Source organism: Cetorhinus maximus, chromosome 16, assembly GCF_964194155.1.
Source record: "Cetorhinus maximus chromosome 16, sCetMax3.hap1.1, whole genome shotgun sequence".
Taxonomy (NCBI): Eukaryota; Metazoa; Chordata; class Chondrichthyes; order Lamniformes; family Cetorhinidae; genus Cetorhinus; species Cetorhinus maximus.
In genome coordinates this window covers 40971191-40992158 of record NC_135894.1, presented here as the reverse complement: position 1 = coordinate 40992158, position 20968 = coordinate 40971191, and the positions used below count along the sequence as shown (strand labels likewise).

At 40.6% G+C, this 20968-nt stretch overlaps 1 protein-coding gene across 2 annotated transcripts in view; it reads left to right on the top strand.

Moving 5' to 3' along the window:
• Nucleotides 1–20968, top strand: part of usp9 (ubiquitin specific peptidase 9) — a 290030-nt gene that overhangs the window by 256744 nt on the left and 12318 nt on the right. Inside the window, exons 39-44 of one of the 2 annotated variants that reach the window (XM_078559739.1) lie at nucleotides 2947–3132; nucleotides 3894–4114; nucleotides 10010–10098; nucleotides 11921–12077; nucleotides 18616–18828; nucleotides 19723–19818. In XM_078559739.1, the coding sequence (XP_078415865.1) occupies nucleotides 2947–3132; nucleotides 3894–4114; nucleotides 10010–10098; nucleotides 11921–12077; nucleotides 18616–18828; nucleotides 19723–19818 (962 nt within the window). Of the gene's footprint in view, nucleotides 1–2946; nucleotides 3133–3893; nucleotides 4115–10009; nucleotides 10099–11920; nucleotides 12078–18615; nucleotides 18829–19722; nucleotides 19819–20968 lie in introns of those variants that run through there. The other variant, XR_013579171.1, reaches the window with a different exon arrangement.

The window sequence follows — 20968 nt, the reverse complement described above, 5'->3', positions numbered from 1 at the left end:
CGCCCAAGACCCTACGGCCACTATCAGCAACACAGCCTTCCATTCAGTACACAAGTTTTGACATCTTGGGAATAGCTATTCAAATAACTCTACGCTGGATGACAAAATCAACCATCACCTGGCAAAAGCAAGCTCAGTGTTTGACAGGTTCACTCTCAAACTTTGGAAAGAGCATTAAGTTTGTCTTGGAACAAAGATCAAAGTTTACCAGGCAGTGCTTCTTGCATCACTTCTTTGAGACTCTGACAAGTTACCGGCATCTCACAAATTAGAAGTGTTCCATCTTTGCTTTGTGACATCTATTTTCAACATCAGGTGGCAGGACAAAATTCCCAATACTGAGGTTCTTGCCAAGTGCTACATACCTGGCACCAAGAGCATGAGAGTCAGAGCTCAGCTTCGCTGGGTCAGTCATGTGATTCACTTTGAGGATTCCCGTATACAGATGGCAGTACTCTTCAGCCAGCTGAGCACAGGAACCTGCACTACCAGATGTCCGAAACTTCGATTTAAAGACACCTGAAGCCAACCTCAGAGCTTGCAAGCTCGATCCCAATACATTAGAATAAACAACCTTGGACAGACCCACATGAAGAAGTGTCTGTAGTAAAATGGTTTCAACAATTGAGTAGAACAGTCAGATGCCTTCAGAACAAGCAAGCATGGTGCAAAACCAGTACCTCCAGCACTGACTTCATATGCAATATTTGCAATCAGTTATGCAAGTTAGGTGGTCTAATGTCACACGAGGACATGGAGCTAGACTGTAAATCTTTTTTTTTGCGAACACTCATCCATGGAAGCATTGGGAGAATCCATTATCATTGATCTAAATATAAATATCCTGGAAATGGGGATAAAAATAAACATTGCAGATGATTTTAACAAAGGAAACTTTGAAAACTCAAGAGCAGAAATTAGGGGCATCGATTAAGTGATTGGGTGGAACAAAGACTGGTGCAGTTTTTCCAGATGTAAAATACTACACATTTGATGCAGAAAGGCAAATGGATCTAGCTTCTAAATGGTGAAAGTAAAGGGCGGACAAATAGACGAACACAGAGATTTTGAGATTTAGTTGTTCGGTTTTGGATGCCCCATCTGGCAGTGTGTCAAATTCTGAAACAGTTGTGTAGTTTCAAGAGCACTTCAAGATGTAAAATGTTCAGCTAAGATTGTAGCTTTATTCATTGTTTAAAAATCTAGTGGACTTGATTTATCACTGAACTATCTCAATCATTGTTCAGTTCCAGAAGTTTCCAAAACAACTTTAATCTGTCTTCATGTAATTGAATTCCTACCCAATTTTAAATCAAACTAGTGAATAGGAAACCTTTTTTAAAAAAAAAATCAAGTTGACCAACTCCCGACAGGGAAAAAAGGGACACCTTTGGGGGTGTAGCAGATGCTGACAAGAGCAGAGGAAAGAGGGTGAGGTGGTCGTGACGAGAGACCCAGGGCTGGGAGCTTCAAGGGAATAAGGTGCGCACCATCAATGGGGTTGAGGAGGCCCAAATGAGTTGCTCAGATAAAAGGCTATGCCCATCATAACTTAGTACATATGAAGTTCTTTACTTACTATCTACCTCTTCGACCCATCAATGCTCCAAGCATTGTTTCCTCGAAGCTCTGCACTGCTTGCAGACATTGAGTGCCGGCCAATGCTCCTGCTCCCTTATGGCTGCCGGTGTGGGACCTGGATTGTGCATGCGTAGTAGCACAGTGTGCGTGTGTGGATACCAAAGATGCTCAGGCAGCGCCAGGAGAAGACTTAGCAGTCTCCTCAGTCACTGCCCAGAGAAATCGGGGACAAATGGCACCCCGAAAAGCCCACGCAGATCACATAGGACAGGAAGGCAAATTCCAGTACATCAGTCACCCTGTTAAAAATGTACTTTTACCGGGTTACTTGTAAAATACTTTTGTGATGACCTTTGACCCAGAAGCAGTGCAGTAAGGAAAGCTTGCCATTTCTTTAAAAGGTTTGTGGGATCTGTAATTGTTTTTAAGAATAATTGAAATGGACTCGTAAGACCTTGAATCAGTTGTGAAGGGATCAATTGAAATTTTCTTGGATAATAAGAATTACTGGTCCATGTGACCTGGAGACCTTTCACCTGGATACAGTACCAACAGGAAGTTCAGAAGGAAGTTGGCAGACACTGGAGAGCTACAAGCAGAAGAACTGGAGGGTGAAGGCGATCAGCGCACTGATGCCGACACAAAGAGAAAGCAGACAAAAATAGAAAGGAACATGGAATTCTCAAGGAAAAGAAACACTCACTGTCAGGAAGAGCTCAATTTTTTTGGCAGAAAAGGAGACTGGCTCCTGGAAGCACTGTACAAGCTGGCTGAAATGATATTAAAACCTAGAAAGTTATATGGATAGCTTGGAGATGCTCAAGAGCTGGAGTGTTTTTCTAGAATTTGACAAACTGTGAACCTGGCTGTTATTGGTTGATCAGTTGATAAGGAACTCCAGAAAGCTACATCATCAGGATTGTCATAACCCGTGGCAGAGGATTCATAGAAGTATATTTTGCTATTGATAATCGTACCCATAAAACTCAATGGTGAAAGCTGTTGTCAGATAAGACTCTTGAGCTATGCTGCATTAATAAAGAATGGCATGTTAGTAACTGTGTAGCTATGTTGCACCACATTTATGCAGGGAGTGATGCAAATGCCTGTGCTTGCATAAGACGCATCTTTGAAGTGAAATTTACTTTTTTATTTAAAGTGTCATTTGCCTATTAATTCATGTGTAATTTGCATTGGTTCTGATTCATTAACAGCTACAAGTAGAATCTCCAGTGGTTTATTTAGTCATTCAGTAAATTTGGTTATTTTCGTTTACCGTTTTCCCGCAGTAATTGTAATGCTTTTATGATGACAACAGATAGTTGTTTTCAATTTGTAATTCTTTCTACAATTTCTTTTCACTAGGTGTGGCTGAGAAGACGCAGTTACTAAAACTGAATGTGCCTGCAACATTTATGCTTGTAGCTTTGGATGAAGGCCCAGGACCACCTATCAAATACCAGTATGCTGAACTGGGCAAACTCTACGCTGTGGTGTCACAGTTAGTTCGTTGCTGTGATGTATCATCACGCATGCAGTCCTCAATTAATGGTAAGAAAGGTAGCTCTTTAGAACCTTGATGTTCATGAGGGAAAGGGAAGAATGTTTAATTTTGAAATTTGCACAAAACGTTCTGTGATGTGCACATTTGAAGCTGGTGTATGTTTAGCTTGTTACATTGTCCAGATTTGGATCATATTTGCTGTGTACTACGTTACTAAATTTGAGATGTATGCATCGCATACAAGCTATGAGTGACAGAACAAGTGGGATTTGGAATCACAGTTTAGGAACCCACCGTACAGTAGTAGAAATTGTGTACTGGTGGGATGAAAGGTGGTATCTTCCAAGAGAAGGTTCATGTAAATTCAAGTAGTTTCAGTTTGTCTTGCAGAGTATGTAAACGTTATATATGAAATGAAAATCGATAGCAAAAACTGATAACTTGCTGATGTTGGATTGGAGTTTTTTTGGTGCTTGATAGATGTTACTGATAATGAAAAGATGGAAGAAGAGATTAAATCCCAAACATGTTGCAGTGACAACCGGTCTTGCAGAAACCCATTTCTTATTTTAGCTGGGCACAGAGCACTGTTAGCATTGTGTAGTTGTCTACCTGCAGTCCTTCCAACCCTTTGTTTTGAAGGAAAGTGAGCGTACTTGGGTACAGTTGTGGGGGGGAGATAAACTGCGTCCGGGAGGGAGTAATTGTCAAATTTGAATGCTTACTAAATTATGTTATAGAAATGAAACTATTTTTGATTTTTTTCTGTCTTTAAAAATTTGTAATAAACAATTTTGTTTCTTTTTAGGAAATCCACCCTTATCAAATCCCTATGGTGATCCTAATTTGTCCCAACCTATAATGACCATCCAGCAGAGTGTGGCAGACATTCTGTTTGTACGAACTAGTTATGTGAAAAAGATTATTGAAGACTGCAGCAATTCTGAAGAAACCATCAAACTACTTCGCTTCTGTTGCTGGGAGAATCCACAATTCTCTTCCACTGTGCTCAGTGAGCTCCTCTGGCAGGTGTGGAAATGTTTTTTTGAGGGTTGCAGACTGGTGGGGAGAAAGGAGACTACTTAATCAAAACAAAATCAGTAAAGATATAAATTGCACAGTCCTGCAGTTGCTGAAATTGTGAAATGTGAGCACAAAATACTGAAAACATTCAACAGATCAGGCAACATCATTGGGAAGCAGAAGGCAGGGTGATTGTTTTAGGTCCAAAGCCCTTAGATACAGATACAACATTGTTTGTTTTTGAAAATACAACAATCAGATTTATAAATAGATGACAAGTAAACGCCTTCAATATTTCCAAAATCAATGAAAATAGCTTACCAATTTTGCATAAAGGCAAATTTCTTATGCAGATCCAATAAAATTTTGAAATAAAAGCAAAAAGTGCTGGGATTACTCAGCAAGCCTGGTAGCACATGTGGAGAGAAGCCAGTTTAATGTTTCAGGTCTGTGACCATCGATCAAAACTGGAAAAAGTCTAAATGTAATAGGTCTTAAGCGAGTAAAAGAGGGGAGTGTAGGAAGAACAACAAAAGGGGATAGGCTGGAGGGCAGGAGAGATTAATGATAGGATTTCATGGTGTGTGGCCAAAGGGAATGGTAATGGGATAAGTAAAGAAATAATACATGCCTAGAGGAGATGTGAATGGCAGGAATCCTGAGTAGCTGCCGTCTGAAAGGAAAGGAATTGAGGGGGAAGGAAAATGAAACAAAATGGGGGCAGTAAGTTTGTGTTGCGCTCCATTGGAACACTGCAGCAGGCCAAGGAAAGGACACCAAGGTCAGAATGGCAGCAAGGAAGAGAAGTAGATTGACAGGCTACTGAATGTCAATGCTGAAGGGAAAGGAAAATGTGTTTGGTGCTGACATCATACTGGAGGTGGTGGAATGACGGAGGATGATCATTGAATAAGGAGGCTGGAGAAGTGGGAGGTGAGCACAAGGGAATCCATAATGTGATTCTACGAGGGAGTGGAAGGGATAGGAGCAGTAGCGTGTGAAATAGAATGGGGGAAGGGAAGACCTGTTGGAAGTGCTAATGTGGCAGATTGCATCATCCAAACAGCTGCAACGGACACAGAGAAATTGGAAGAATGGAATAGAAAATCCTGACGTGTCTGAGAAATCAGTAACTTCAACATGTGATCTTAAAATCAATCTCTCTTTCCCTATTGCAAATTTAAGTTCAGCTTAATTGTATTAATGGATACCAAATTTTTACCTTCCTACTTCTACTTTTCTCTGCTCCCCATCTGCTTTTGTTACCTCCTTGTTGACATATAGTTTCACAGGTCCCAGTCGTCGCCTTAAAAAACTCAAGATTGCCTTATTCTCTCCTCAACGGATAAAACTTCCATACCCAAACCACTTCTCAATTCAATGATTGCTTTCCTATGAGAACGGACAAGAGTGGGTGTTTGGGAGCTAAATCTATTCACTTGAGCAATCTTCATAAATACATTATTTCCTTACCCCCTTACCAAGGCTATATGCAATGTGATTTAAAAGAGATATGGAATCATTTTGATTCATTTATTGTAGTGTGTCTGTCCACTTAAGACAAAATTACTTTTACACCTAAAGGACTTGTATGATCATGTTCTGAAAACTAGCTTTAAGAATCCGCATGTCAGGAGTATCTGCCTTTTACAAATATTTTAATGGTGCTCCCATTGGAGTGAATCTTGCAACTTAAGGTTTAGGAAAGGTTGTTTTCGAGGTAACCACAAACCAATGCTTATTTTGTCAACATGGGACTTCATATTTAAAATATTAACTCAGTGGTAAATAATTACGTCAAATTTCTAATGTTTGGAAAGTGGCACTGCTTTTAACCATTACAATGCTATATATGTTAGCAAAGTAGTTCTCTTCACTATACTTTGAAATCTTCAGTGATCTTTTGCTCTAATTTCAAAGTTTTCCAACACCATTTCACTCATTCCTCTCTTGCCTTGCAAAGTTTGTTGAGATATGAAGTGAATTTGACACTTCAAATGGTACAGAACAGTTTGAATTTGCATCCATGTATAAAATTTTCAATTTTGAACATGAGCAAGAAGCATCAATTTCCTGCAGAAGGAATTCTGTTCTTTCACCCCCTCTTCCCTGCCATGTCCTCCCACAGATTTATCGTTGAGTATTTATTCACTTCAAACACTAAACCTCCAGGTTTGCCCCTTTTGACGTGGTTGACTTTAGTTCATCTCCATCTTAAATGGGCGAACTTGCATTCTGAAACTGTCCCTTGGTTCTAGATTCCCCCATGAGGAGAAACATCCTCTTAGCATCTACCCTGTCAAGCTGCCTCAGAATCTTCCAAAGAAGAGTTATTTTGGACTCAAGCGTTAACTCTGTTTTTCTCTCCACGGATGCAGCCAAACCTGCTGAGTTTTTCCAGCACTCTCTGTTTTTATTTCAGATCTCTGCAGTATTTGTTGATTATTTTATCACCTCGGAATCTTCTATACTTCAGTAAGATTGCCTCTCAGTTTTCAAAACACCAATGAGTATAGGCCCAATCTGCTCAATTTTTCCTCATTAGACAGCCTCATCATCCCACGAATCAATCCAATCAAACTTCTATGAACTGTGTCCAAGTCAAATATATCCTTCCTTACATACAAGGGTCTTAAATCTTTGGAAACCACTTATAATACCCTGCACTACCTTGTTTGAATCAACAATTAACACATATTGGAAAGTGGATTTTGTAACCGTTTGGGTTATATAGCTCTCACATTTGTGTGTATTTATTCCTTTTTTGTTAACTTGAAGAATTTACAAATTTATGTTTAGATTTTGTGTTACAAAACAGTAATTTCACACGTTCAAGAAGATGCAGGCTGTAGCAACTGAGACAAAGGGCTTATTTATTGGTTGGCCAGCCATTGTGTTAAACTGAAGAAGCCGTTTTGTGGAAATGATGATTCACTGTCTTCAGACTAACACAACAAATAATAGAACTATCTCAGGCAGGCTTGTTCAACCTGTGGCCCGCCAGGCCATCTTATCTGGCCCGTGGACCCCATATTTAAAATGCCAGTAAGTGAATTAGAAAGTTCTGCGCATTTCTGTTCCCCTAATCACAGGCTGTTTCTCTCCTGCGTTTGCTGTTGATAGGATCAACAGTGAGCCTACCAGCAGCAAAGGTGGGACAGAACCAGTCTGTTTGGAGGAGCAGCTTCCTTCAGCCTGAGGCCTGAACAAATGGCGCCACGGGAACAGGTTGTTGAGGGAGGGAAGTCTTCAGGGAGCGGGGGGAGAGTCAGAGCGACTACTGAGCAGGGAGAGAGGGGGACTGGTGTGAGGGGGAGAGAACAGCTGCTGGTAGGGTGGGGCGAGTGAGTGACTGCAGGTGAGGAGGAGGCGAGTGAGAGCAGCTGCAGGTGGAGGAGCAGTACGAGTGGCTGCAAATGGGGTGAGTGAGAGAGACTCACTCCGACTCTCAGGGTTTGCACTAACCCTCACCTTCACACACCACATTTGTACCAACTCTCACAGTGGGTGGGGGTGAATGAGTAAGCATCCTGAGACTGGGAGTGAGCTGGACAAACGCAGCTTGACACTCTATCACTCAAATAGTAACCTTAATTAATTACTAATTTTTTTAAGTTATCAATTTATTGCCCTGACATTGCTTTATTCTTGCTCAGCAGGTTGTTTCTTTTCCTCGTACCTCAACATTGTATTGAAATTCATGTTTAATGTTGCGCCAAACCTTTCCAAAATTTGCTCATCAGACCCTTGCGTGAGAAAAAAAAATTGAAATATGGTCCCCCAAGTGAAAAGTTTGAACAAGCCTGATCTAAGGCTTCAATTTGAGAATAGCCAGAGGTATTTCTTTAAGATGCAGACCCCGCCCCCCCCCACACACACACACACGCATTGGGTGTAGGAGAAGTAGCTTGTTTTATACTTGGGACTAATCATTGGCAGACCACAGAATGGGGAAGAAGTCAGATAGAAAACCCTCTTACTTGTTGGAAACAGAAAAAAAACATGGACGCTTGGTGAATTTTTAAATAGGAGACTGAGATATGGCACTAGAGCTGGAAGTGAAGGTGATCAGTTTTAGCATCTGGAAAATGCCTAGCAAGAAAGGTATTGACAAAAACATGCAAGTCTGCCCACACATGGGACAAGGTGTGCAGTTTATTATTTTCTTGTTTAGGAAAGAAATAGAATTGAGTGAACAAAGCAAAATCTGTTCATAACTTTTACTCTATATTCATTTGTTCATATTGGACCTCAAACCATCTCTACCAAGATTGGCAAAGCATTCTTGGGCCTGTGTGCAAAAGATGCTATATCTGGCTCACATCACAAGGTGTGCTGTTAGATTCCTTTTGAATAATTTAGTATTGACAATATAAATACACCCCTGAATGTAAGTTTTACATTGTTTATGGGAATAACTATTGCACCTTTACCAGAGGGAATATCCAAAGCATATTTAACAGTTGCATACTGATTTTAACAGCTGGTCTATCAAGGCATTAAATACCTTATATGTCATTAAAGCCATTTCTTTGCGTGTTGACCTGTGTGTGCTCCTGTATGATTAACCCCATTGAAGGTAAAAAGAACTCTACTCGCATAGTAGAATTATTAAATTTTCTGAGGAAAATCCAATGCATTTCATTCTGTTTAGACCTTCTGAAGTTCAATTTGTCAGTGAATATGTATTGCATAGTCTCTGCTGTTTCTCTGCTGCTGTTCATACTGCACACATGCCGCCTCCCACCTTCTTTTGTCTCATCTGGCCAACGTATCTTTCTGTTCCTTTCTCCCTCATTTATTTAGCTTCCTGTTAAATGCATTTCTGCTACTCACTTCACCTACTCCCAAGTGGTAGCAAGTTTCATGTTCTAACTACTCTGAGTAAAATTCCTCCTGAATCCCTTACTGGATTTGTTGATGATTATCTTGTATTTATGGCCACTGCTTTTTGTATCCCTCCACAAATGCAAAATCTCTACATTCACCCTATCAAACGCCTTCCTAATTTTAAAAACCTCTATCAGGTCATCTCTCAGCCATCTCTTTTCTAGAAAAAAAAGTGTCCCAGCCTGTTCAATCTTTCCTGCATTCTGGTATCTTCTTTACAGATCTGTTTTACAACTTCATCTGTGTCCTTAAATCATTTTTATAATATAGACATTGAGTACAGTAATATAGTAATTGAGTACAGTACTCTGTGTAATCTTAGCAAAGTTCCACACATATCTGCTTTTCAATTCTGTTCCTCTAGAAATGAACTCGAATGCTTTGTTTGCCATTTTTATTCTTTAATGCCACATCTCAGTCTCCTATTTAAAAATTCACCAAGTGCCTGTGTATTTCTTTTCTGTTTACAGCTAAGAGGGTTTTCCGTCTGAGATCTTCCCTGTTCTGTGGTCTGCCAGTGATTAGTCCCAAGTATGAAACAAACTATTTTTCCTACACCCATGGTCTACATCTTAAAGAAACACCTCTGGCTATTCTCAGTTCTTAGATGGTTATGTGATTTGCTGTGTTCGCCTGAAGATGTTGAATTGTGATTTCCACAAAATGGTTTCTTCAGTTTTACACACTGTCTGGCCAACCAATAAATAAACCCTTGGTCTCTGTTGCTACAGCCTGCATCATCTTGAACTTGTGAAGTTACTGTTTTATAACACAATTTAAGAATGATTTATGTTTAGATTTTATGTAAGGAAGGAGAACAAGTATAGTCCCTGCTTTGATTCAGTTGGATTTATTAATTTTGACTGATGTTACATTTTACACAGAAGTTCACAAGTTTTAAAATCAAGCTGAGAGAGTACTTCAAAAGGATAAAAGGATTGTCTTGAACTTGAGGTATATGTGGCCACTTGATTGAAACAACTGCTCCACATTTAACATTTTCATTCCCAGGTGGCATATTCTTATACCTATGAACTTAGGCCTTACTTGGATCTTCTACTGCAAATCTTGCTTATAGAAGACTCTTGGCAAACCCACAGGTGAGTGCCCCTTTCATTGTATAATGAGGCTGAGACATTATTCAACAAAGTGCCATAAAATAAATGTTTTGAAATTTTGTGGGTTGGAAAAATAACAGTTGTAATTGAGTACACAATAGCTAAATAAAAGTTTAATTTCTTTCTTCCTCCTTTATCGTCTGCTCTCTCTGCCGCAGCCCCCCACCCCAACCAACATTTTTTCATCTCTGATGAAGGCATTGGGTCTTAATGGAACACAGTTACTCAGGCTGGCCTTTGTTGCCTCACCAAGATGTACTCTTCATGTGTGAACTTTGGCTGAGCTTTTTAACTATAGGGCTGGACCATCATGGCCAAACTCTAACATTGACCTCATACAAAGTAATGCACTTGGGCCAGCATAGATCACTGGAATTGTGATCAGGAGTTGGAACTCTAGCTGGCTTAGATTTCTCCTTCAAGGCGCAGGGATAATGACCATTAAAGTGTAGCTACTGTTGGCCAGGGTAAGCTAGGCTGCTTTGTCACAGAACAGGGATTTTTACTCTGGTACAGGTGCATATTACCTTTACCAAATGCACTATTAGAGAGCACTAGGAGTCAGTTTGTATTTAAGCATGAGAATGAGATACACATACATGCATTCAGATTTTCCAAGCCACAATGTATTTGTAATGATTATTGTAATCAAGCATGCAATTGATCATTTTGGAAAAATTATTCAGCAAAGTGCCATAAAATATATGTTATGAAATTTTGTGGGTTGGAAAAATAACAGTTGTAATGTATGCTGGTTGATGAAGCCTCTGTATAAAGCAGTTTAATTTGCTTATCCATATACTTCAGCCAAACAGGTGGTTCACGTTGAATTGTCAACTGTAATGTTACTGTACCCAGCATTTGCTGGATATTTGTGCCATTTTAGCAGCAAAAGGTATCTGCCTGACATTTTCTGAGTCTTTTAGCTGTTAGATTTTTGTTTACCTGAAAACTCCAATCACTTTCAAGTTTATTTAAATCTTTTAACAAGAAACCATGACTTAATGCTAAGGGGTCTGCTTAAAATAACTAGATCTCACCTGTTAATCCATAATTCATAAGGCTAATTCTTCTGTGTGTATCTTGAGAGCACGTAACAATAAGTTGGAAAAATTTGAATCTTGTGCAGATTGTTGTTGTGGCTATATTTGGAAAGTTGTGTTTTGGGCACCATATTGGTGTGTTGAAGGTGGTTCGGAGGAAAGTGGTATGGACCTAAGGTTGTGAATTAGGGAAAATGCTGAGGGTACCTAATCTCTGGGAGGCATAAATAATGTAGATGTGAGCAGATTTCTCTACCTTGAAATATAAGCATGAAAGAAGAGGGCATAAATATAAAATTAATGAGCAGGATCTGTGTTGTGAGGAGATTATTTTCCCATGAAGTTCTATGTATCAGATTGAACTAAAGTATTTACTGCTGAGTCAGTTGCCAAATGGTGCAGAGCATGTTAATTATCTACTCGTATATTGTACCACAGGATGGTAGGCTAAACGTTTGCATTATGACTTACCATTCAGTCAGGTTTATATCTTGGACTGTGTGTGAAGGTACCAATTAATGAGAAGTCCCCTCCTTGGGGAAAAATGCATGCAAAAAATTACCTTTAGTGCTCCGCCACACCTCTGAGCATTGATATATTGCGGATCCTTCAGGTCTTACTATGTCCTTGTCTGCTTAATTAAGGACAGGGACCTGAAATAATGAGTTGAAGGACATAGATATGTGTTTGAGTGCCTCTAACATCCCAAGTCTCCACTAAAATACTAAAATTTGACTTGTAAAATGTATCTTTTCCTACAGGATTCATAATGCCCTGAAAGGTATTCCTGATGACAGAGACGGGCTGTTTGACACCATCCAACGTTCTAAAAACCACTATCAGAAGAGAGCATACCAGTGTATTAAGTGCATGGTTGCTCTCTTCAGCTCATGCCCTGTAGCCTACCAGATCCTCCAGGTAAACATTTTTTTAATATATAAATAAGATGCCAAGAGCAACCACAAGCCTCCTTGAGAGTTTGGCTCAACTTTTGTGCTCAGTTTTGCCCTAATTGGTCACCTTGTCTCCTGCAACCAATTCAGCCCCATGTATGAATTGCCATGTTCTTTATCGAAGGGAAATTCCTATTTGCTGAGTGGTTTGCAAGATAAAATTCATCAGTGTTGTGAAATCACATTGGGCTTTCCAGAGGGATTCAATCTAAAGCACAAATATAGAATTATTGACCTTTTGGGTTTCTGTAGTTCTTAAAGTCTTATATTTTTGGGTGAGAAGATCATTTAACCTAATAAGCCTTGCCTATTGTTGATTTTCAAAATGGCAAAAAGTTGCTTAATTTTAGTATGTTGCACCATCAGAGGAAAGTAGCTGGGGGTTGGCTGAGGATACCTTCAAAGAACAAAATGAATCTCGCCCTAATTTTTTTGAAAAAGTCTCAATTGTCTTTCAGAGTGCAAAACCTTGCTCTTTGTTGGGCCATGCTTGTGAAATTGTGGAGAGCACCCCTAAGCAATTTCATTGAAAACAACCTAACTGACCTGAAAGCCACTTTGAAACTGATTTATAAAAAGACTACAAACAAGAAGAACATTTGAAGTTATTTGCTTGTCTGATTTCAGCAGTTACTCCAGATTGAATAGCGTCACATAATTTATGCCACGAGTGGCCTCATGGATAAATATTTTTTAAAGCTGAGAAAATTGAAATGAAATTACCATTCACTTAATTTTCTTCAAAGTATTCTCATTTTTTATTTCCACACGCAAGGTGCCCAATTTTTTTCCTTCTCTTTAAGTTATCATGTGCTCAAAAGAGTGTGCATTTATTAGAGAGAACTTTTCTCTGTAGAACCAGGACAATGCAATTTTTAAAATTACAGCCGCAAATTGGTTTTATTGTTGAAGAGAGAGACATGTTGCCAAAGCTTTTCATCTTGCACTCATCAGGACATGCAAGAATGCCAAATTTCAAAAGATCACAATAATATATACTGCAAGAGAAAAGGTTGCTGATTGGTTTATAAGTTGACTGTAGCCAAGCCCTTGCGATGGAGAAAGCAACAGTGAACTATAGGCTCCCACGCTCTGGGTAATTCAAAAAAAGGTGAAAGGCTTAAATATATTCCTTTTGTTTGTAGAGAGTGTGTTCCTGCCTATGAATGTATATTGCTTCTAGCGAGCATAAATGAGCCAAGCTACGAGCTCAACTGATTTTTAAAAATTGGTTGTTAGTGTGGCTATTCACACACACAGGATTGTTCAGCAAGTGCTGCTCAATCGTAGAATCAGATCCAACAATAGACGTTTTGTTTTGGGTTTTGCAAGCGCGGGATGGTTGAGTACATTCTGTATTCTGCCTATTTTGAACAGCCTCAGGAACTGCTGTTTAATTTAATCAGCCAGTTGCTGGGACATGAGGCCTATGTACCTGGCAAGGCTGTCACTTTTGGACACAAGAAGTGTCTGATCTACCTCAAATCATCCTGGAAAGGCAAAGTATTTCAAAAATTTAAGCAACAAGCCGTTTCACGCCTCTACTATGCAGTGGGCACGAGTGGTATTTTTCACTAACAGGATGCTGCCGTCAATCCAAAAAACATTATGCCTACCACACAGTTGAGCAACATTGTGTATAAATTTCAGTGCAGGTGCATTGCCAGGTACGTAGACCCTTGATTCCATCAGCCAATTGTTGGGATCTAACAGCATGCTCCTTTGGTTGTTTGCGCTAGGCAGCGTACAGACTGCACACAACCAACCTGCATTTACAAATCGCAAAACATCTGCTGTTAGATGTGATTCCATGCTTGGGCAGCACTTGCCAAACAATCCTCTGAGTGTGCTATTAGCTACAGTAACAGCCAATTTAAATATTGCTCTAAGAAAGAGACATGCTGTTGAAGCTTGGCAGTTAGCTGTTCCCTGGTGCATCCTGCACGGCAACGGGCCTGCTAATCAGAGACCACTTGCCAACCAATCAGCACCTTCTCATGCCGTATAAATTGTTGCGATTGTTTGAAATTTGGTATTCTTGCATTTGTCCAGGTGAGTGCAAGACGAAAAGCTTCAATAGCATGATTCTCTTTTCAGCAATACTCAAGTTCTGTACTACCATGTAACAATTTGAGATTATCAGTTGAGCTTGTAACGTGGCTCATTCATGCTTGCTAGAAACAACCGTTCTCTGCAAACAAAAGGAATATGCTCAAAACTTGTGCTTTCTTTGAATTACCTGGGAGCTTGGGATGCCCATACTTCCCCATTGCTTTCTCCATGGCAATGCCTCAGTGAATCACAGTCAGCTTGCCAACCAGTCAGCACCCTTTTCTCCTGCAGTATAAATTGGTGTGATTGCCTGAAATTTGGCATTCTTGTGTTTGGTTCTGATGAGTGCAAGATGAGAAGCTTTGGCAACATGTTCCCCTTTTCAGCAATTTGAAGTTCTGTACTACCAAGTGATAAATTTGCACCTTGCATTCCATATGCTCCATCCTAATATCCTTTCCTAAAAACGTTAACTTGTAAGGGTTTCTTGAACCATTGCCATTGCTGTTTACCAAGTGGCCATTGTCTGTGTGTGTAGTTGCCAAGCTGCTCCACTGTGAGGTGTATCACAACTAAGCCTCAGTCTATCCTGATTTAACATCTGCACGTTTGAATTTTTTTTACACCAGAGGGCAGTTGATCTTTGAGCCAGTGTCAAATAGCATGGAGGCTATCACGCAGCTTTGTTTGACCCTGGTCCAGATTTTGAAAGCATCTGTTTCAGATCATACATTCAAGATAGTTGCAGCCATATCATCATGAAGTAATTGCAGAATTGTGAAGAAGTTTCTTGGATATCCAAATCTTTGGTTACTGAAGATCGAGATTAACTGGCCTGAGATATTTCATCTGAAAACAGGAAGAGTTCCTGAACTGCTAAGGAAATACAACAGGGAATTTGGAGATGAATTAGGGAAGTTAAAAGGCGTGCAGACCAAGGTATATGTGGATCCTCAGACGACACCATGTTTCTTTTAAGGCTAGATCTGTGCCTTATGCAGAACTGCCAGTTAGAAAAGCTGGGCATCATCCAACCTATCCAATTCTCAGAATGGGCAATACCCATAGTTTTAGTGGTTAAGCTTGACCAAACCATACGCATTTCTGGGGACTATAAATTCACCATAAATGGAAGGCAGCAAAACTAGACAAGTATCCCATCCCAAGGATAGACGACTTACATGCAAAGCTGGCTGGAGGCAAGTCCTGTACAAAATTGGATATGAGCCACATCTACCAACAGTTATGACTGGATAGCACGTTGAGCAAATACGTGACTATTAACACACACAAGAGTCGTCTTCAGTATGCTCACCTACCCTTTGGAGTATCGTCTACGTGCACCATCTTCCAGAGAACAATGGAGAGTCTTTTGCAAGGACTTCCTTGAGTGGTAGTATACCTAGATGATGTTCTGATCACAGGGTCAACTGAGATCGAACACTCGGCCAACTTGGAGGAGGTGCTAAGAAGGCTCATGGAAGCCAGTGTGTGGTTAAAGAAGGAAAAATTTACATTTCAAGCACCAGACATTATTTAGCTGGGTCACAGAGTTGGACGCCATAGGTTTGCATCTGGTAGAAGAGAAAGTTCGAGCAATAAAAGATGCACCCTTGCCATCCAATGTAACTGAACTCAAGTCCTTCCTGGGTATGATCAACTACTATAGCCGCTTTTTGCCTAACGTGCACCATTACGCTTGTTAAAAAAGAATCACCGTTGGTCATGGAATTCACAACAACCTTTATGAAAGTAAAGAAACTGTTGCATTCGTCATGTTTACGACCCATCAAAAGAGTTGGTATTAGCATCTAATGCCTCTCCTTATGGTGTAGGAGCTGTGTATCACATAGAATGGAAAATGGATCAGAAAGGCCCATTGGCTATGTCTCGAGAACCCTCGCCACAACTGAGAAGGGAAGGTTTATCAGTGGTATTCGGAGTGAAGAAATTCCGCCAATACCTACCTGGATGACCATTGTCAGACCATAAGCCATTAATGGGTTTATTCACCGAGGATAAGGCCATTCTGCCAACAGCATCAGCAAGAATACAATGTTGGTCTCTGATATTACCTGCATATGAGTATACTTTTACACACCGCCCTGGCTTACACATTGCAGGTGTGGACACACTCAGTCGTCTCCCATTACCAGATAACATTGTACATGCAACTGCTTCACAAGAAGTTGTGCTGTTACTGAATTTCTTGGATCCTTTCCCTTTGTGCGCGAAGCAAATTAGAAATTGGACAAACATAGTTAATGTTTTGAGTCCGCATGACTTCAGAGCTCACATTTCAAATCGTGCGGACTTAAAGCATTAACTCTTGTTTCCACCCCAACAGATGCTGTCAGACGTGCTGAGTTTTTCCAGCATTTTCTGTTTTTATTTCATATTTCTAGCATCCGCAGTATTTTGCTTTTATCTTAAGATTTGAGACATTTCATGCCAGAAACAGAGTTAAGCTGTCAAAGTGGAATTTTGTTGTGGGGATCAAGTGTTATCATCCCATCACAAGGTAGAGAACCACTCTTGACAGAGCTTCACAGTGCGCATCCAGGCATATCAAAGATGAAAATGCTTACGCAAAGATATGTCTGGTGGCCAGACATTCTCAGTGACATTGAGAGCATGATCAAGCACTGTCTCCATTGTCAGCAACAACAGAAGTTGCCTGTTTCAGCTCCCCTGCATCCATTGGAGTGACCTGGTCGACCCTGGGTTAGACTACATATCGATTATGTAGGACCATTCTTAGGCACCGTGCTTTTGTTCATTGTAGATGCACATTCTGAATGGATGGGTGTATACAAAGTCAAATCACCAACATCGAGAAGCTGCGTCATTGTTTTAGCATATGTGACCTACCTGTAATCGTCGTTTCTGATAATGGTACTGCCTTTACCAATTTCTGAGTTTCAGAAATTCATGAATCTGAATGGAATCAGGCATATTAAAACAGCCCCTTACCATCCCTCATCGAGAGAACTGTACAAACTCTCAAATTTGATATGAAAAGGTTATCAGAAGGTACTCTAGAATCTCGACTTTCCTGCTTCTCAGTTATCGTACAGTGCCACATTCGACAGGTTCAACACCATCTGAATTATTGATGAAATGCCGCCTACATACATGGCTAAGCTTAAAAATTTAGAGAGGAAGGTAGAGTGGAATCAGAGTAACCAAAAATTGAATCACAATATACAAAGCAAAGCTCGCACATTCACTGTAAGTGACATGGTATTCATGTGAAATTTCGCAAGTTGACCTTTGTTGGGTTCCTGGAACCATTACCTTGGAGACTGGTCCATTATCTTTCCAAGTACAAGTGGAAGATTGATCTATGTGCTTATGAATTATTATTCTTCTTGCTAGAGAAACATTCCAAAAACCAACTATCCTACCTGTTAACATCGAACCATCAATTCCTGAGGTGACAGATTGACCTAGAATAGACATGCCAAATGTCTCTGTGGAGTTGCCAAAGCCAGAACTGCCACTTTCTAATGATGTCTCATGCTGCATTTCCAAATCCTGTTGATCCTTTTGAGGAACCTCAAGTGGTAGAGCCAAGCCACTCTAGCCGTATAAGGAGAGCACCTCAGAGACTCGATCTTTAATCACCTGAAGTTGCATATATGTATACGTTATTGGATATTCAAATGTTCCCTATAAATAGAAATTATAAAAAACTAAAGGGTGAGGAAATATAGTAACTGAAGGTATAGCCCCTCCTGTTGTCTGTCAGGAGTCATGTGATGTTCTGGGAGGCTCTGACCAATGAACCCTAAGCACGAGCAATCCAGAGGGGATGGGGCTTCCTGATGAGATTCCTGGTCGAGCATGAAGTATCTGACAAACCCCCTGTAATAAAGTTTATCTGTTTCTTGTTGAAACTTGTCCATTCTGTCGAGTCATTACGAATATTGAATCAGGAAGTTATATGGGGTAATCATGAAAGAGAACTGTATTTTCTCTGTTTAACCCTGCACCCCACTTCCACCGTGTAGGAAATCTAAAGCTAATATTGGTGCCTTTCTATGGCTAGTTATTGCAGAAAAAACTGATGATTAAACCTTGAATTTTTATGAATTATGTGGATAAGTGTAGCATTTAATGATGAGCATACTGAGTTGTTCGAGAGCACTGGTTGACCTGCTTTGCCCTTTCTTCCTAGTCGGGGGACAAGTTACAGCTCTGCTGCTCAGGAAAAATCTTAACTGCGTATAGACAGATCAAGCGCTGCCCTTTATTAAACTAAATGGCGCAGTGTTGTACCATGTTGTCAGGCAGAATCTAACAAGAAAGACGTGCATTTACAATAGCGTCTTTCATCAACTCAGCATCCCAAAGTGCTTTATAACCAATGAAACACTTACGAATTAAAGACACTGTTGTGGAATATCTGATTCAGTTTTAAATATACATTTATTGCAATCATTATGCAGAGTAATGGAGACCTGAAAAGGAAATGGACTTGGGCAGTGGAGTGGCTTGGAGAAGAACTGGAACGTAGGCCATATCCTGGAAATCCGCAGTACACCTATAACAACTGGTCACCCCCTGTACAGAGCAATGAAACGTCAAATGGTTACTTCCTGGAGAGGTCGCACAGTGCCAGGATGACTCTCGCAAAAGCATGTGAGCTATGTCCAGAAGAGGTAAGAAATTGAGAAATTTCTATCTTCAATACTTAAATTTGCCCTGCAGCTACATTTTAAACATGCAGAAGCACACTAAGTTAGCACTGCACCCCACACCCGACTCTCCGCCTGCCTTCCCACCTCCTCTCTGCCTCCCATTCCCCCTTCTCTCTGCCTCCCATTCCCCCTTCTCTCTGCCTCCCATTCCCCCTTCTCTCTGCCTCCCATTCCCCCTTCTCTCTGCCTCCCATTCCCCCTTCTCTCTGCCTCCCATTCCCCCTTCTCTCTGCCTCCCATTCCCCCTTCTCTCTGCCTCCCATTCCCCCTTCTCTCTGCCTCCCATTCCCCCTTCTCTCTGCCTCCCATTCCCCCTTCTCTCTGCCTCCCATTCCCCCTTCTCTCTGCCTCCCATTCTCCCTTCTCTCTGCCTCCCATTCCCCCTTCTCTCTGCCTCCCATTCCCCCTTCTCTCTGCCTCCCATTCCCCCTTCTCTCTGCCTCCCATTCCCCCTTCTCTCTGCCTCCCATTCCCCCTTCTCTCTGCCTCCCATTCCCCCTTCTCTCTGCCTCCCTTTCCCCCTTCTCTCTGCCTCCCTTTCCCCCTTCTCTCTGCCTCCCATTCCCCCTTCTCTCTGCCTCCCTTTTTCCCACCTCCCTTTCTCCCCTGCTCTCCGCCTCCCGCTTTATCTGCTTCTCTGCCTCCCCTTGCACCTGCCCTCTGCCTTCCCTACCCAGTTCTCTTTTCCCTCCCTCCCCTTCTCCTGCCCTCCCAACAACCATGCTTAAACCCCATCCCTTCCAAAAGGTTTATATTCTACTCTCCATCTTGTTGAGCATCTAACTTGCACCATAAAATATACTTAAACATCTTCCTGTGCATGTTCCTTGCTTAGTCAATATGTTGACATTTTAGGAGCCAGATGATCAAGATGCACCAGATGATCATGATTCTTCCCCACCAGAAGATGCTCCTTTATACCCTCATTCACCAAACTCTCAGTATCAACAGGTAAGCCTTCTGTCTTAAACAGCCCTAGTTTCTCCTGCGTGTGCTTGCTAAAAAAATGTAATGTTGCTGTGCATTAAGTCTGCGGGGCAACTTTGAGTTTGCTAAATAAAAATAGGCACAGTGCAATCTTTGACGTTCCATGTAAAACAACATTATAGCTATTTAGCACTTGAGTGTCTATTTAAATAAGAATTTGGCAACTTGAACAACTTGAAATACTGTTTTGAAAACGCATTTGAGATACATTGCAAATCTTAATTTACTTGCTATTGCATCTAACAACATAACTAGTACATAACTTCTGTTCACTAGCTATCAGGGCAAGAAAATAGTCATTTCTCATTATTTAAAAGCATATTTTCACATTCAAGTAAATTGGAGTATGTATGCACCAAGTAGCATTTAATTTTTAATTTTCATTTTTATTTTTGAAGTAACCATCTTTTATTGAAATCATCAGTGCACCATGGTTACATTATTCCACGAACGTAGATATGTATTTGAGAACTAATTTGTCACCTCCTGAAATTATTCGTCAGTTACTTTTCTTGTGTCAGTTGAAGTGATAAATTGCAACTTGGGTTAAAGCCCCCATAAGACTCAAACTTCAGTGTTTGTGTACATCTCATCTAGCTCTGCTTTTTGAACAATTTGTGTTGCTTTCTTGCACCAGCACCGCTTTGTTTTTGCTCGCTGGCAGAGTCCTGCTGATACAGAACACAGCCAACTGATTTAAGTACACGAACTGTAGTCATCAAATTATTTTCACTGTGAAAACTTCATTTTATTCCTCTCCACTTCCCTTTTTGAATGTTCTTGATGCAAACTCCAGCCTTTTTAAATCATTAGTCCCCAGACCACCACCTGCCACTGTTCAATAATTAGGAGTTGTGTAAGAGTGACTACTCTGACATACCACATTTTGAAGAAAGCATTTGGCTTGCATTTGCCATTTCCATTCCATGGTACTGTTGGATTGGAAATTGAACATTCTGCCCTGACAGTCTGTTGGTGCTCCAATTATTTTGTTTTGGTCAACTTCATGTTTTTGAAAAATGGAGAGGCTTGTTCAAATCATACCTTTAGTGCTAAAGAGAAAAGTGACAATGGAACTGGAACTTAAAACAGTATTTTCTGTTTAACGCTGATT